The sequence below is a fragment of the Podarcis gaigeae genome (genome assembly GCF_964106915.1).
Source record: "Podarcis gaigeae genome assembly, chromosome: 5".
NCBI classification, from domain to species: domain Eukaryota; kingdom Metazoa; phylum Chordata; class Lepidosauria; order Squamata; family Lacertidae; genus Podarcis; species Podarcis gaigeae.
Window position 1 is genome coordinate 5,088,366 of NC_139681.1, and position 17,130 is coordinate 5,105,495.

General features: G+C 42.9%; 1 protein-coding gene across 1 annotated transcript; it reads left to right on the forward strand.

Annotated features, from left to right (window-relative positions):
• The first annotated feature begins 1,738 nt into the window (after window positions 1-1,738).
• Window positions 1,739-14,771, forward strand: LOC310844636 (poly(U)-specific endoribonuclease-like). The gene is made up of 7 exons (XM_083738937.1): window positions 1,739-2,056; window positions 7,645-7,744; window positions 8,172-8,283; window positions 10,202-10,323; window positions 11,534-11,646; window positions 12,669-12,822; window positions 13,878-14,771. Exons 1-7 carry the CDS (start codon window positions 2,037-2,039, stop codon window positions 14,139-14,141), a joined length of 885 nt encoding a protein of 294 aa, XP_083595063.1. The 5' UTR covers window positions 1,739-2,036; the 3' UTR covers window positions 14,142-14,771.
• Window positions 14,772-17,130: the final 2,359 nt, after the last annotated feature.

Genomic DNA, 17,130 nt, shown 5'->3' on the forward strand with positions numbered 1-17,130 from the left:
ACTTGCCATTTGTTGATTCTGTGTATTTTTCCTCTTTATTTTTACTTCAAAGTCCTCCTAGATCTGGATTCCTCTGATACCAGTTATTTAGTTATGTCACTTTTGGGCAGGGGCTTCAATTTGGAAATACAGACTTTAGCTAATGCCTATGGGGAGTTAGTTGTAGTTTTTTTTTTAATTAAAAAAAACACAAAAACTTTTTGGATTTTCCTCAGGGAGCATAAATCTGGACTGAAGGGGGAGGAAGGTGAAGAATTATAGATTGTGTGGGTGCTGCAAATAACTTGGGGGCATGAGGAACTTGGCATCCTTAGACCAAAGATTGCAACTACTTTTGTCACACCTGTGCAAAGGTAAAAGGTAAAGGTACCCCTGCCCGTACGGGCCAGTCGTGTCCGACTCTAGGGTTGTGCGCCCAGCTCACTTAAGAGGCCGGGGGCCAGCGCTGTCCAGAGACACTTCCGGGTCATGTGGCCAGCATGACGAAGCTGCTCTGGCGAGCCAGCACCAGCGCAGCACACGGAAACGCCGTTTACCTTCCCGCTATAAAGTGGTACCTATTTATCTACTTGCACTTAAGAGTGCTTTCGAACTGCTAGGTGGGCGGGAGCTGGGACTGAACGACGGGAGCTCACCGCGGCTCCGCCGACCATACGATCGGCAAGTCCTAGGCCCTGAGGTTTTACCCACAGCGCCACCCGCGTCCCTTCTATCACACAACCTGTGTACTTTTTGCTTTACCTACCCCATGTCTTTGGAACTCACTGACCCCAGGTATTGAAAAGGACCCAGTGCCTTCCACTTTTAAAGAAATCCCTGAAGGCGTGCCTGTTTTCACAAGTCTCTTCCAACTGACTAACTGGGATATTTAAATCTTCCCTTATCCTTAAATTCTTTCCTTAATTCTGTTTAGTTAAAGTGTAAGTCTATGGGCAAGGTTCTCTCTCCCCCCCCCCTCTCTCTCTGTGTGTGTGTTTTATATTGAAAATATTTATTGTTCTTTTTTATGGTATGCTTTAATACGGTGCCTTGTGGTTTTTTAGCCAGTTATACAATAACTAATAAAAAAGCAAACAATTTTCAGGAGAGAATGGATCACCATAGCAGTCAAAAGTGAGGCAGACTGCCACTTCTCTTCAGGCAGACGTTGTTGTGTCTGGTCTAACCATCTCACATCCAGTTTTCTCCTACTTATTGATCTCTTTCAAGCCACTCTGGGAGCCTTGTCAAAAACGATTTAAACAGACGGACGGACAGACAGACAGACAGACAGACAGACAAACAAACAAACAAACAAACCTCTCCACCAGGTTAGATAGGCACATTAACTGTCTTCCTGCCTTCCTTTATAGCTTCTGCCTTATAGCTTAAAGGTAAAGGGACCCCTGACTATTAGGTCTAGTCGTGACCGACTCTGGGGTTGTGGCGCTCATCTCTCTTTACTGGCCGAGGGAGCTTCCGGGTCATGTGGCCAGCATGACTCAGCCGCTTATGGCAAACCAGAGCAGCGCATGGAAACGCCATTTACCTTCCCGCCGGAGCTGTACCTATTTACCTACTTGCACTTTGACGTGCTTTCGAACTGCTAGGTGGGCAGGAGCTGGGGCCGAACAATGGGAGCTCACCACGCCACAGGGATTCGAACCGCCAACCTTCCGATCAGCAAGCCAAGAGGCTCAGTGGTTTAGACCACAGCACCACTGAATACATCTATAATAATAGGAAATGCTCTGAAGCTCAACGTGAGTCATTTTAGCTCCTGCTGATGTGTTTCTGTCTATCTGCTGGGAACCTGGAGGAGGACACATATTGTCACTGTTTGCCCAACTCTCAGGTTCATTTGGTTTACTTCCTTCTCTTTGCAACGTGTCCCTTTCTACAACTTCCTTACTCTGCCAATCACCTTGAGAGGCAGCTCCCAGTAACCAGGCAGGAGGCAGTGCAAAGGTCCAGGGCTGCTTCAAAAGGGCTCTGGAAGTGAAACCGGGCATTCAGCTCACTGTGAGCCAGTTTGCTTGGGGGAGAAAAAACAGCATATGGTCAACATGGCTCAAAGGTAAGATATATTTTGGCATTACGCTGTCGCCCAGTGCACTGGGAACAACTTAAGCTTGAAGAATCACAGGTACGGTCCCAGGGACACTTGGAAAAGTGTAGATTTATTATCTAATCAGCATGCAATGCACTTACAAACTACAGTATATCCTAGGTAGCAATGTCTCTGATAAGCGCCAGCAAATCATCTTACGCTTAGCAAATGCAAATTGCATTCCCTAGCTATAACAGACGGTTTACTTAACTTCTACGTTGTGTGTACTGTACAATTAAACTGAAGTTTCATTTTCCCTAGCCAAGTGCAGCTCTGTTTATAGAATAGTTCTATTAATGGTTACAGTTACAGTTCAGTCAACAAGGCTGAAATGGGAGGAAATTAAAGTACTACATCCACAGAGCTCTTAGGCATTTATTTAGAGCTGGTAACCATGGCTGAAACATTGAATGTAAAGAAATCTCACAGGTGTTTAAAAAGAGCTTTAAAGGCAAAATAATATCATGATGGTGCATAACCAGGATTTATTAAAAGAAAAGAAAAATCTGCTGTGGTTTTTTGCAAAGTAGATCTTAGGGTTTTAGAACTGCTGAAATAAGCCTTCTATCTGCCGGCTTCCAGTGTTTATACTCTGGCAGTAATTTTCCAGAAAGAAGACGTGCATTTTCTGAGAGGGGGAGCTTTCCCCCAACTTACTCAACAATTTATAGTTTACTATCTGCTCAGTGGTGCAAATATGCCACCACACAAGCTGCAATTCTGTTGAAATCACTGAGACTTACCTCTGAGCTGATAAGCACAGGATTGCTGTCCATCAAGTTATTGAGGAATACTTTCATTCTTTATAGACAGAGCAGGGTTTTTATTGTGTCATTTGCTGAATTCAAACAATGGTTTTGAGAGGAGTTCATTGATAGGCCAGCAATATTCACAGAAAATCAATTGTTTCCCTTGCAAAGATCGGCCTGTTGTGCCATTCAGCAAATGTTGAGTCTCATCTAGAAGTACAAGAGCCTGCAGTCTAGATATTTAATCAAGATTTGGGGACTAAACTTGAAGGTTTCGGGCTGCAACCCAGCACAGAATTAAGGATGCAACTCTTTTGTTCCACTTAAAAGACAATATCTAGGTGCAACTGCATGGAAAATTAGAGGCAAAAGAGCTGATTATATTGTTTTTAAGGGGGGGTTGATTGCAAGTGCCATAGAAAAAGAAGTCAATACAGTTTGTAAAGCTCTTTGTGGGACTTTACTGCAAACACTTTTTATCAGACAAGAATGTAACTTATTTTAACAGAATGATGGGATTCCCTTTCCTGGAATCTCAAAACTGTTTAAGCTTCCTTTGTTCGAAAAAGAAGAAATGAAATTTGAAAGTAATATTAAGTTCCAAAATAAATAAATTCTCCATAGAAGGAGACTACTTTTCTTTTCTGCAAGGGCTATTTGGGAAGAAGAAGGTTTCACTTTCTTATTTACCTTTATGATCTCATGGTCACAGAGCAAATCTTAATGATGTGATTGTAGTTCTTTTTGTTGTTAGCCAAAGTGCACCTAGGGACCTCAGCACATTTCTTTCAAGTTTGCAATAGTCTCAGGAGAGTCTTTCTTCACAACATTCTAGAGATTAGGAACATTTTCACGTTAGACACTTAATGCATTTCAGTGCTTCATGCAATATCTAAGCCATGTGTCATTATTGCTGGGGTAGCCGACAGTGTCCTTCAGATATTTTTGGATTCCAGCTTGCAGGCAACTTGGCCAATGGTCAGGGATGATGGGAGTTGTAGTCCAACAGCATCTGGAAGACATCTCATTGACTACCCCTGGATTAGGGTTAGGGTGTCCCTCTTTTTGTCATCAGTTTTCCTCCCTGAAATTTGCAACTTGCTTGCTCAAAGCTGGGTTTATGCTGTGGCAAATCTGGACAAGAGCTGATTGTTTCTGTGTGGTAAGTCAATAGGTAAATTGTTGTTCTTCCTTATTTAAACAATTTTTTTAAAAAAATATTTTTATTAAGATTTTTAAACATAAATGCAAATATAATGAACAATGTAACATATATCATGACATAATTTCTTAACTTCTTTGGACTCCCTCACGTCTCCCGCTCCCACTTGCATCATTGTCAATTCTTGCCCGCAATTTATCATCTTGTTTACATTCTTATGTCCCATTCATTTAGAATATAATCTAATAATTCTCCCAAAGGTTTATGATTTTTCCTCAATCACACTTATCATCCTAGTTGCGTCTAATTTAGTGGTGGTCAATTATTTATGATCTAGCCTCCATCTTAACTTTCAACCAAATTACAGTACTTTTTAAAGTAAATCTTAAATTTCTTCCAATCTTCTTCAACCTTCTCTTCTCCCAGGTCTCGGATTCTGCCGGTCATCTCGGCTAGTTCCATATAGTCTATCAGTTGCATCTGCCACTCTTCCAGTGTGGGTAGATCTTGAGTTTTCCAGTGCTTAGCGATGAGTATCCTTGCTGCCGTTGTTGCATACATAAAAAATGTTCGGTCCTTCTTTAACACCTTCTGGCCGACAATACCCAAAAGGAAGGCCTCTGGTTTCTTAGTGAAGGTATACTTAAACACCTTTTTCAGCTCATTATATATCATTTCCCAGAAGGCCTTCACTCTAGGGCAGGTCCACCAGAGGGGAAAGAATGTTCCATCATTTTCTTTACATTTCCAACATTTGTTATCAGACAAATGGTATATTTTGGCAAGTTTAACTGGGGTCATGTACCATCTATATATCATTTTCATTACATTTTCCTTCAAAGCATTACATGCAGTGAAGTTCAGCCCATTGGTCCACAACCTTTCCCAGTCCTCAAACATGATATTATGCCCAATGTCCTGTGCCCACTTTATCATAGCAGATTTAACAATTTCATCTTGTGTATTCCATTTTAACAGCAAGATATACATTCTTGAAAGTACCTTAGTCTTAGGTTCTAACAGTTCTGTTTCCAATTTCGATTTCTCCACCTGGAACCCTAACTTTCTGTCATTTTTAAAAACTTCATTAATCTGAGCGTAGTGTAACCAGTCTCGCACTTTATCCTTCATTTTCTCCAAACTCTGCAATTTCCAATTGTCTCCATCTTTTTCTAATATTTCCCAATATTTTGGCCATTTGGCCTCCATATTGGGTCTTTTTCGGGCCTTAGCTTCCTGCTTTTCTGACAATATGGTTCTTAAAGGCCTTATTGATCTTAACCTTGTCATACCATAAGTATGCATGCCAACCAAAAGCATTGTTAAAGCCTTCCAGATCCAGTACATCAGTGTCTTCGAGAAGTAGCCAATCTTTTAGCCAGCAGAAAGCTGCGGCCTCATAGTACAACTTTAGGTCTGGCAGGGCAAAGCCCCCTCTTTCTTTCGCATCAGTTAATATCTTAAACTTAATTCTGGGCTTTTTGCCCTGCCAGACAAACTTAGAGATGTCTCTCTGCTACTTCCGGAAGCACTCCGTCTTGTCCACAATCTGTAGTGTTTGGAACAGAAGCAACACTTTTGGCAATACATTCATCTTGATAGCAGCAATTCGGCCTAGCAAAGAAAGTTTTAATTTTGTCCAACTATCCTTATTTAAACAATTAGACCAAGGCAGGTGTACAGTATTTTAAGTCAAACTTATTTTGCATTTGTAGAAGATGTGCCATTGGAACATCTGGCCACACTCCTTTTTGTCTTTCAGATTATCACGACCTTTTGTGCCTGTCTCTTGATTCCTTATGCTGCTAAAGTTGTCCTGGAAGGCTCAAATTCTATACATGCTTACTTGGGAATTTGCCTTTGAGTTGACATGTATAAGATTATACTAGAAATGGAGTCAACATTCCACTGTAGGGACACCAGTAAAAAATTAATAGCAAGAAAAGGAAGCAATGGTGTGTGTGTGTGTGTGTGTAGTCTTGTCACGATTCTGAATATATCACACCACAAATAATTCTATATTCTGCTTATGGGACTGCAGCTTAATGAGAATTGTTTTCACATGAGTGAAAAGTCATTATATCTGTGAGTCAGAGAAAACCATGAGGTTAGTTGGGGGCTGGGGATGAGACTTCTATACTTAGCTTTGCAAAAGCTCCCCAAAGTAGGCACTCACCATTTCTGATTCTGCCTCGCCTCAAAGTTCTCAGTTCTTCCTGTACTTTTAGATGGTGTTACTGGGGGGCGGAATGAGTTTTCACACATTTGCCTTAAATACGAATTTCTTACATTCTGAGAGAAAATATTATTGTATGCACCTTACATCTGACTGATGATAAAAGCTGGCAAAGAGGTTATGCTAGATTTGAAGGAACATTCACAGTGCCATATATGATGCCCCCGAAAAGGATGCAGCAGAGTTCATATGGCAAAAAATACACCCCATGTTTGATGAAACAAAAAATTCCTTCCAGTAGCACCTTAAAGACCAACTAAGTTAGTTCTAGGTATGAGCTTTCGTGTGCATGCACACTTCTTCAGATGTTTGATGAACCTCTTGTGAATTTGGAGACTGGAAACAGGTCTGTGGAAGTGAAGAAGAGGCCTGTTCATTGTGTCAGGCTTCTTAGTCTTGTGCAGGACTGGGCAGACCCCTCTGGTTGCTGGAAGGCCAACGTTTTGCAGGCCACATTGATAAGTGGGCAGAGCTACCCTCCTGTCAATCCCCTGCCATCATATGATGTCAGCAGGCTTAAGCTTCAAGCTGTGGTGTCAAAGAAAAATTCAATTCCCATCAGTGTTTGAATAATTTTGTAATGCTACTGGCTTAAATGTCCGGTACAGGAAAGGCATGCCTGGCTCAGCAGAAGTGGTCTGGCGGTACAACCTCACAAGTGTGGTGGGCCTAATTTGGCCCACAGATGAGAGGTTCCTCACAAGTGGTCTCCTGGCACAATTCTTGTCCTAGCTATGAAAAGTCTTCGGGGCTGATGTCCAGACAAGGCTCTGCTCTGGGGCGGGGGAGGGGGGCAGGGAGAAGGTCTGCACCTCTGTTGCTCCCATGTTTCTGACACGAAGTCTGAACTGGCATGTTGCTTGGTTGTCAACAATGCTCTAAGTTCATGCAGGCTGCAAGAACCTATAAGTGGAATGAGGCACAGCCAATTGGCAAATGAGGTTGCCAATTGCAAAAAAGAAAGCCATATTGAGGAACATATTTTGAGCCAAAGGATAGGAGTTAAGAGCAGAGTAAAAGAGTTTAGACTCAGTTGAGCTTATCATTCGTTCTCTGCATTTCCTGTTTCCAAATATAGCTGATTCTGCATAAGCATGAAAAAGCACTTTCAGCACATTTGCACAGCTCCTGATGGGGTGCTTTTGGTTTCCTTCTCTGCTTTTGAAGGGAGGCCTTGAAAGGGTGCAGAGGTGTCACTGCTGCTGGGCTGCAGGAGGGGGGCAAACCCACGGTGGTTCACCCCACGTGAGCAGCCTGTGTGAAATAGCCCTTGGGGCAGGGTAGTCCTCTCTGTGTGCTCCACCAACTACATGCCATTGCTCTCCCCAAGCCAGGAATTGCCTATCTGATCTATGTTTGTGTTGATTTTGAAAAAACCCCCCGCTTCTCTGCCTATGTTTATTTGCAGGCAGATTCTGAATCAGGAACTCTCGAAGCTTTTCAATGAGCTCTGGGATGCTGATGTGAACCGCTTTGTGCCTGGAAAAGACTATACCATTTCCTTACAGGTATCAGTTATATGTGTCACTATGCTTAGCCCTCCTGTGTTCTCCCAAAAAGTGAGCATTGGCCGTGCCACGAAGACCCACCCCATCCGACTATCCCCACCCTCTGGTGTCTGTGCATATGGCGTGAACATCCGCAGGGAGGGCATTTTGCGCATTCAGCCGTGCCACTGAAGGCTCCTTCCTTGTAGACACCTGTGCTGAAACCATGGGAGCCTGTAGGCTGGGCTGCTTGCCACGTAGGAACGTGTGAGTAAAGAATATGAGCAGAGCTTACGTAAAAGATACAGGGAGTTATTATCTGTATTTTACATTTCCCCCCCATAACCCAAGTTTGTCAGGGGCTGGAGTCAACAAGCAAAATAACTTTTCAGATGGCTCACCTAAAACCGCAGTACACATCCATCATAGTTCCACATTTTGCTTACAGGGGAAAGCTGGTTATGTACCGCAGGGCAGTAATGCGGCCAGAGACAGGGCTTCTGAACCGTTGTTTTGCAGCGTAAATGAGCAACGTCTGAAGAACACGGAAACTTATTCAAGTAAGGCTCTTCCCTTGCAGTTTAACTGTACAGCACACCCTTCTTCCATTTGAGGGAGATATTTAATATAGAGGACCCTAAGGTCCATGAATAATAATAGCTTAAAGGTCCCGGGCCCTAAGGAAGCCAGACTATCCTCCACCAGGGCCAGGGCCTTTTCAGTGATGGCTCCGACCTGGTGGAATGCTCTGTCCCATGAGACCAGGGCCCTGCAGGATTTAACCCCCTTCCGTCTGGCCTGTAAGACAGAGCTATTCCGCCTGGCTTTCAATTTGAATTAGCCTGATCCTCTATTCCCTTTTCCCTTTCCTCTTCTATGAAGAAACCCTTCTGGGACCCCACATTTAAACTCTTCCCTGGTCTTCTTGCTGGCCCTAGTAGGACCAATTTGGCCAGTTAGCCCTGGTGATCATTTGGTGTTTACTGATTACCCCCCTCCCCCATGACTCCTGAATTTTTAAATTTTATTGTCATTGATGCTGCATTTATGTTGTATTTTATGCTGTTTTTAAGCTGCATTTTGATCAATGTTTTATATTTGCTGTTAGCCGCACTGAGCCCGGTTTTTAAACTGGGAAGGGCAGGGTATAAATAAAATTTATTATTATTTATTAATTTATTATTAATGTTGATTTTTATTAGCAAAAACCCAGACTCAGAGAGAGGGGGAGCTATGAGATTTCCCAAACAGCCAAACTACAACTCTCAGGATTCTTTGGAGAAAACCATGCCAATTAAAACGATATAAATAAGCCCATATATAAATATAACCATACCAGTAGAGTTACAAATTAGGAGAGCCACTGATATATTCAGTCGGTAGCAAATCACTTTAGCATAGTGGGTGTGTGCAGGAAAATACACATGAGATTTGCCTGTTACGAAACATGGCTGCTGTTACGAAACATAGCTGGTTTATTCCAGACGGAAGATCACAGGATTTTATTTTCCCACAAACAGAAACCTTGCATCCCAAGGCCTACACTTTCACATCCCCTAACACACACACACACACACACACACACACACACACACACACACACACACACACAGTCACGGCCACTGTATGGGAGTGGAAATTTCCGGGATCTTTCTCACAGAGTGTGCTACATGCTGTACAGCAAACACCTAGTCCTCCTTATAGCACTTAAAGTTTGCAACCATAGCCCAAAGGCCCCTTTTTTCTGATGGCCCTAGTCCCTTGCAACTCATAGGCAAACTTTTTACTTAGGGCATGTGGCATGAGACAATGGCTGAATCCACATTGCAGCTTTAAAATACATTACTTCCCCCCCCAAAAAATATTGGGAACCGTAGTTTACCCTTCACAGAGCTATCATTCCCAGCACCCCAGGATTCTCGGGGGGGGGGCAGTGTTCTTTAAATGTATTGTGTGGATGCAGGGCTGTCTTAAGCATATCCGGCGCCATGGTACAAAGCTCCCTCTGCCCCCCCCCCGTTTCCCAGAGTATTTTTTAGGGAGGACGGCGCTGTTGGCAGGGCTGGAGGAGGCAGGCAGCCGCTGGAGGGTGGCTCCTCCAGCTGGGAAGAAGCGGAGGCTGGACGCGGTGCCTCCCGGCGCAGCTGGCTGCTTCGTGCCACGGTGGCCATGGCAGACGGAGGCTCCGGACGCGGCACTGCTTCGGCGAGGCAGGCAAGGGTGGTGAGCTGATGCCAGGAGGCGCTGTGTCTACCCTCCGTCTCTTCCCTGGCGCCCTCCAGAACTTGGCGCCCCAGCACCCCGCACCTCTAGCCTCTATGCGTAAGACGCCCTTGTGTGGATGCAGCCTGAGTGATAAAGAGAGTCCACACATAAATTGGTATTTGAACACTGCGCCCACTGCGTAAGGAACATAAATGAAACTTATCTTTCTTTCCACATACTGAATTAATCTGAGGGATATATTTCTTCTTATAGCCTTTATCTCCCTACTGGACAACTACGAGACATCAACTGGTATGGCAGAGCTGGTGACGGCAGAGGAAATAGCTGAAAATAACCGCTTTCTTGATGCAGTGCTAGAAACTGAAGTGATGAAAGTGAGTACAGGAGTGGTAGGAATGCCTATATTTTGCTTTAGTTCAGTAGCACCAGTGCCCATTAGAGGTCCTGGGATTCTGCAACCTAAATGTACCTAATATATATGAACCTAATTATAAATGTGTGTGTATATATATATATATAGATAGATATATTGCAGGTTTTGGTGTCCTCGGGTGTCTTCCCGTGTTACACGGGAAGACACCCGAGGACACCAAAACCTGCATTCCTGTACCCGTGAAAATCTACGAAAGCAGATAGATATATTCTATCTATCTATCTATCTATCTATCTATCTATCTATCTATCTATCTATCTCTATCTATCTATCTATCTATCTATCTATCTATCTATCTATCTATCTCTATCTATCTATCTATCTATCTATCTATCTATCTATCTATCTATCATCTATCTATCTATCTATTATCTATCATCTATCTATCTATCTATTTATCTATCATCTATCTATCTATCTATCTATCTATCTATCTATCTATCTCTATCTATCTATCATCTATTCTGGGCTTTGTTTTTGAATAAGCACCCAAAAGTTAAGCTCATGTTCAAAATGCTGCATCTAGTTAAAACATTTTTGCTCTTTTGACATGTTAAGAAGATGGAACTAACCTGTAAGTAAATTTTTAATTGGCTATAGACAGTACTGGATTTAAAGGAAAACTAAGTAAGCTATAGTCAGTGTGTCTTTAAATCCGGTACTGTCTATAGCCAATCAAAAATTTACTTACAGGTTAGTTCCATCTAAGTAAGCTATAGTTCATTGCCTCAGATTGTGAGGAGTCTCTAAGTACTTTTTTCTTCTTGTCAGTTTCAAGTCTTAATAATTGGTTAAAAAATAAAGGAAACAGGGAAAACATACTCTTTATTGTTTTCACTGTTCTTTCTGTTAGAGCTTGACATAGCTTAGAACCTCAGCATGTCTTAACTCTGCCTCGGCTAAAGAGATCACTGACATTAGAGAAGGAGTGAATCATGACTGTGTCAAACAACAATTCCTCTCGGCTAAGGGACTGGCTTTTACAGATCTCTGATTCCCATAAATATGTGAGACTTCACTCTCAGTCTTGTCTTCCCAGAAACCTTTTGAACCTTTCTTCTGCAGGAAACCCTGCAAACACTCTGAAACTCGAGGTATATGTTAAGATTTTAACACCCCCCCCCCATTCATGTCAATTTCATCTCTTCCAGCTTACCCATCAATATTTAGTTAAAAAAACCTGGACTAAACCAGATCTGAAGGATTTCAAGTCTCAGCTCTATGCTATTTGGTTTCACCTCTACTCCAGGGATGGAGGAAAAGGGTATGGCTGATTTTTAATAGACTCTACCATAGCTTGAATGATGTAATATCCAAATATTGCACAGACTTTGCAGCTTGGAGCTAAAGAGTAAGAAAATACACTCTGTAGGAGGATATCAATCTTCTATGTTTACATGGGAAAGTAGAGATGTTAGGGAAATAAACAGCTATCCGAGAAGTGAGGTTACAGGGAACCAGGCAGAGGGCCTTCTCGGCAGTGGTGCCCGCCCTGTGGAATGCCCTCCCATCAGATGTCAAGGAAATAAACAATTCTCTGACTTTTAGAAGACATCTGAAGGCAGTCCTGTTTAGGGAAGTTTTTAGTGTTTGAAGTTTCATTCTGTTTTTAATGTTCTGTTGAAAGATGCCCAGAGTGGGCATGGTAGAAATAAATTATTATTATTATTATTATTATTATTATTATTATTATTATTATTATTATTAGGATCCTTGGTCTGTTCCAACAGGGCTCTTTAGATGTTCTTAGTGCAAGTGCAAGAGTTTTTGCCAATCTGCTCTCAGACTTACTTAAGGACTCTTATAAATCCAGATGGTTCCAACCCATACGCAGCAAAATCAGATCTATTGGTATTGACTTGGAACTCTTTTATAATTCAAGTGACCAATATATTTATTGCAATATTCAAACCAGATTAAGAGACATTGAAAAACACAACATCAAATAAAATTGGCTCCCCCAAGTTCTATGGTTTAAATGCAGCAGATAGCAGGGCCACTTGTATCTCAAAATTAATAATTCCAGTCCAACACAAGGCATTTATGAAAACTGAATGTTTTCCCCTCAGCTTTTGTCAAGGGCAGATATTCAAACATCCCCAGAAATGATAGACATTGCGGATGTTCTTTGAATGTGTACACTGTACAACATATCCCTTGTACAACCAGCTACGTAAACGTGTAACATCATGGCACAGTGAAAATATGAGATTCTATCTGTCTGTCCTTGAACAATACTTTTCTTTTCCCCACTCAACCCCCAACCCCAAATGATTTGCTTTGCAGACCTGACTCTTGCGGATTCGAACATGTATTTGTTGGGGAAACTAAGCGAGGTAAAGAGGTCCTGGGACTGCACAACTGGGTGCAGTTTTACCTTCAAGAAAAACTTAGGCACATTGACTACAAGGGCTATGTAGCCAGGAAGAAAAAAAACAGGGTAAGAAACAATTCTCTCTCTCTCTCTCTCTCTCTCTCTCTCTCTCTCTCTCTCTCTCTCTGTGTGTGTGTGTGTGTGTGTAATATACAGCACATTCTGCAACTGTTTATGTGCACAAATCTACGCCTGGGTTAGCAAATAAGCAACACACGTAGGACGTGATTTTTCGAAGCGTACTTTTAAAAACCCAGAGCGTCTTGAGCTAGAAGCCTGCTAAGCATATTGCTTCTGATTTCTCTTGGTTTATACTTGCATCAGATTCCTCTATCATTCATTCATTCATTCATTTATTCATTCATTCATTCAATCAATATCCATCCTGCTCTTTCTCCCAAAGGAGCCCAGGGTGGCAAGCGATAAGAAAGAAAAACATCTTGGGTGGAATTCAATGGGGTGTTAAACAGGGCATGCGCAGCATGGGGAACAATTTCCAGTCCCCTTGTGTGCCCCCTAAACCTATTCTGGGACCCCCCAACCCTTCAAAGCAGATTTAGGGGACACATACAGTAGGAAGGAGGAGACGAGGAGGGCAAAGTCCCTCTGCACAAGCAAACACAACCACTTAGTTTAACTCCACCCCTTCTGAACAATTCCAGGACAGATGCAGACTGGGGAAGATTTCAGCTTAAAAGCCTTACTGAAAGAAGAAGAGTCTTCTGTGGGTGCCAGTGCCAATTGCCTGGACTCAGGGGCCACTGACCCACAGCAAGCTCCATCTTGCCAAGACTCAGAGTCTGTTTATGGGCCCTCATCCAGCCCCAGATCCAGGGCTTGCACATCCGAAGTGGATTTTAGACATGATGCATTACATTTACATGTGTCCCCCCCCCCCCCAATTCCACCCCCCACAACCAATGGCTTCACTTCATCTGAGCATTCAGGGAGATGGGCTTTGCTGCCATGCTCAGCTGGGAAAGTGCCAGCAAAACCCACCCCCCACTTTCCACGCTGCAACATCACCTGCTTCCTTCCCTGGCCCCAGAAATCTCATTGGTTTGATTCAGTCATAATTTAAAAGGCGTATCTGTTCTAATGTGTTGTGTTTTTGCTTTCAGCCTGATGAGGACGACCAGGTTTTAAGCCTTCAGTTCAGCTGGAAGGGGCTCGTGAAGCCCGTGGGCAGCAGCTTCATTGGCGTCAGCCCCGAGTTCGAGTTTGCCCTTTATACTGTGATTTTTCTGCAAGCCAATGAAAGAGTGACGCGCCAGAGGGTGAGAATAGAGGAATACGAACTGGAGATTGTCGTTTACCGCCACGGGCAGCACATAGGAACAGCCTATCCCATCCTCCTCAGCAGCGACAATGAAGATTTGTACTGATGACCTCAATTTTGAAGAGAAAATTATTTTTAAATTGCCATGTGAGAATTTAAAGTTGTTTTTGCTTCATTGTATGTTATATTTAGAATGGTATGTAAAAAAAATACAGCTTTTTTTTTTACCTCAGGGGTATTTTTATCTGTCTCTTTAGGATTTCAAAACTTTGCCTATGTGAAGAATTTGTACTGAAATGATTCTATAGTTCAGTTTCAAAGCTATGTGTTTAACTGACCTTCTGTTTTTCTCCTCTAGCCTTTAGGCAAAAGCTCTCTTGCCTAATCTCCCCCTTCTCTGTCTGCACAGCTTCTCATGCCCCTGGCCTCTGGGGAATTTCCCCATCTCTTGCTGCCCCCCTCCCCATTATTTACAACAAGATCCGCTCCCTCAGTTGTGTGTTGCCGAATTGCCTCATGAATCCCAGTCTTTAGAAAAGCTGCTTGGTTCATAGTCCTGTTAACGCCACTTTGTATGTTGAGGAAAGTAGTGTTTGAAAACACAAGGCATCTCCCACTGCAGCTTATACCATTTTCCTGAAGTTTCCCTAACTCTTATTTTGCACATTACAGGTGAGCTTGCACATGACATAAAAAAGCCACTTCTGGGATGTATTGCACTATAGTGCAAGTGGCCATTTCCCTATTAGTTTTGCACTCAGTGGCGTAGCGTGGGTTGTCAGCACCTGGGGCAAGGCAAGTAATTTGCGCCCCCTAACCTGTGGATTTGCGCCCCCTAACCTGTGGATTTGCGCCCCCTAACCCTAACCCCCAGATGTTGCGCCCGGTGCAGCCGGCCCCCCCTGCACTCCCACGCTACGCCACTGTTTGCACTGCAATTTCCCCTCCTTTTCCAGGGGTTCACACCACAGGCTGTGAGGCGGCAGACTGGGATGCAGTTTCAAGCCTCACGCCTTTTCTCATAGGAAAGATAAAACCTGCAAGGACAGCAGCATGTAAAGTCAGAGGGACAGCACGATGGAATGACCCGTGCGAATGGCATTTAGTGCTGCGATCTTTCTCCAAAACAAGGAAGCATCAAGAAACAAGTCTGGTAGCAGCCACATTCTTCCAGGGCCTGGTGGGTGGGTGGGCAAGCAGCCGGAGCCGATGGACTTTTAGCTTATAAAGTAAAACACACAAACAACAAACGAACAAAAACTCAATTCCATTCATTAAACCATCTGAAAAACTATTATAAAATGGCTTTGGACATTCTTTTTTATTGTGAACTAAACGCTACAGCACAATTCTACACAGTTCCTTTAGTCAATTATATCAACCAATCTTAAAGGAAGAGGTAATTGTGATTGGGAACACTAGTTTTAGGGAGCAAATAGGGATTAGCAGCTGAGTCATAAGGCAAAGCTGGTTCTGATGATTTTCCTGCTGAAAGGGGTCAGTCCTTTTTTTTGGGGGGGGGGATTTGGTTTGCAACATTATTACAATGAAGTGCTTGAGAAAGAGACCTTGGCAGCCTGAAATGAATGCAGCAAGCATTTCAGACATCTTAACATGAGGTCAGGACTACTTAGAAACAGCAAGCTACGCCCTTCTTTCTCCAATTAAGGCTGGCACAAAACATTGTATTCAAGGCCCCGGCTAATGGACTATCTACCTTGTGTTAGCTCATCTCCACCAGGATCAAGTGCATTTGTTCAAAACTGGCATGGATCCATCCAAGGGAGAATGTCCCTGAACATAATTGCACAGCTGAGAAAACTCTCTCTTCCATTAGGAGTGTGGTCGTAAGATACCAAAAAGGCTTTTGACAGGAGGCCCGAGAGGCCGTGAGGCTCATCACCCCAATTCTACGAGTATGTGAGCGGGAGGGTAGGCTGCATGCCTGAATCTCCTAACTCCTGGATTCAGTATGGATTTGTTATGAGAATTTTAAGGTCTTATATATAAAATAAAAGGTAAAGGTAAAGGGATCCCTGACCCCCTGACTGTTAAGTCCAGTCGCGGACGACTCTGGAGTTGAGGCGCTCATCTCACTTTACTGGCCGAGGGAGATGACGTTTGTCCACAGACAGTTTTTCCGGGTCATGTGGCCAGCAGAACCAGAGCAGCGCATGTGGCGAACCAGAGCAGCGCATGGAAATGCCATTTACCTTCCCACCGGAGTGGTACCTATTTATCTACTTGCACTTTGATGTGCTTCTGAACTTCTAGGTTGGCAGGAGATGTTCACAAATGTACCAAGATAAAATAGATAAAATAAATAAAATAAATGTTCACAAATGTACCAAGCAAACACATACATAAATATATAAACCACGTGTTTGAAACCCACAGAAAAAGTCCTGAAACAGAGCCAAACAGAATTTATTCTGAGCCACAAAATTGAGTAGAAAATAACCAAGTTTGCAGATGTATCTAAGCTTGAAAACAAAGGGATGTGAAAAGGGAAACTTTCCCTCTGCAGTAATTTGCAGTTCACCCAAGAGGTAAAAAGTTTACGCTGCCCCAGCCTAGAAACTTGTAAAGAGTGAACTGTGAGTGAACTAAGCCCACCTGACCTGATCTGACCAGTTGAACCACTATAGGAAGTTGACAAGTCAAATTTGATTGCCAAATTGTATCCTGTGCATCCTGAGTTGTAAATTATGTCAAAAAGCTGGGTTTTAATTGCTCCTATGTCATGAGGGGCTTGCCTTTCGAAATGTATAAATAGTCTGGTCTGAATTGCATACATTGCCTCAGTCCATTGGGACTGGGGACTGACTGGACAGCTATGTAAAATAAAGGCGATTTCCCCTCAAATCCTTGTTTAAATTTTATTGCCTAAGGGACTCTTGCTTCAAAACCATTTTGTCTCTCCCAAAATTACCTCAAATATTTCTCTGCAAGGTCAAAGGAAATGGGAATCGTCTCCATTGTCTCTTTGTTCACAAATCCTGTCTTAAGGATAGGTCTGTGTATGAATAGGGTGAGCCTTGTAACCTGTGATCTAGAGTCAGGAATTAAGTAGTTATCGTAACAAAATAATGGCC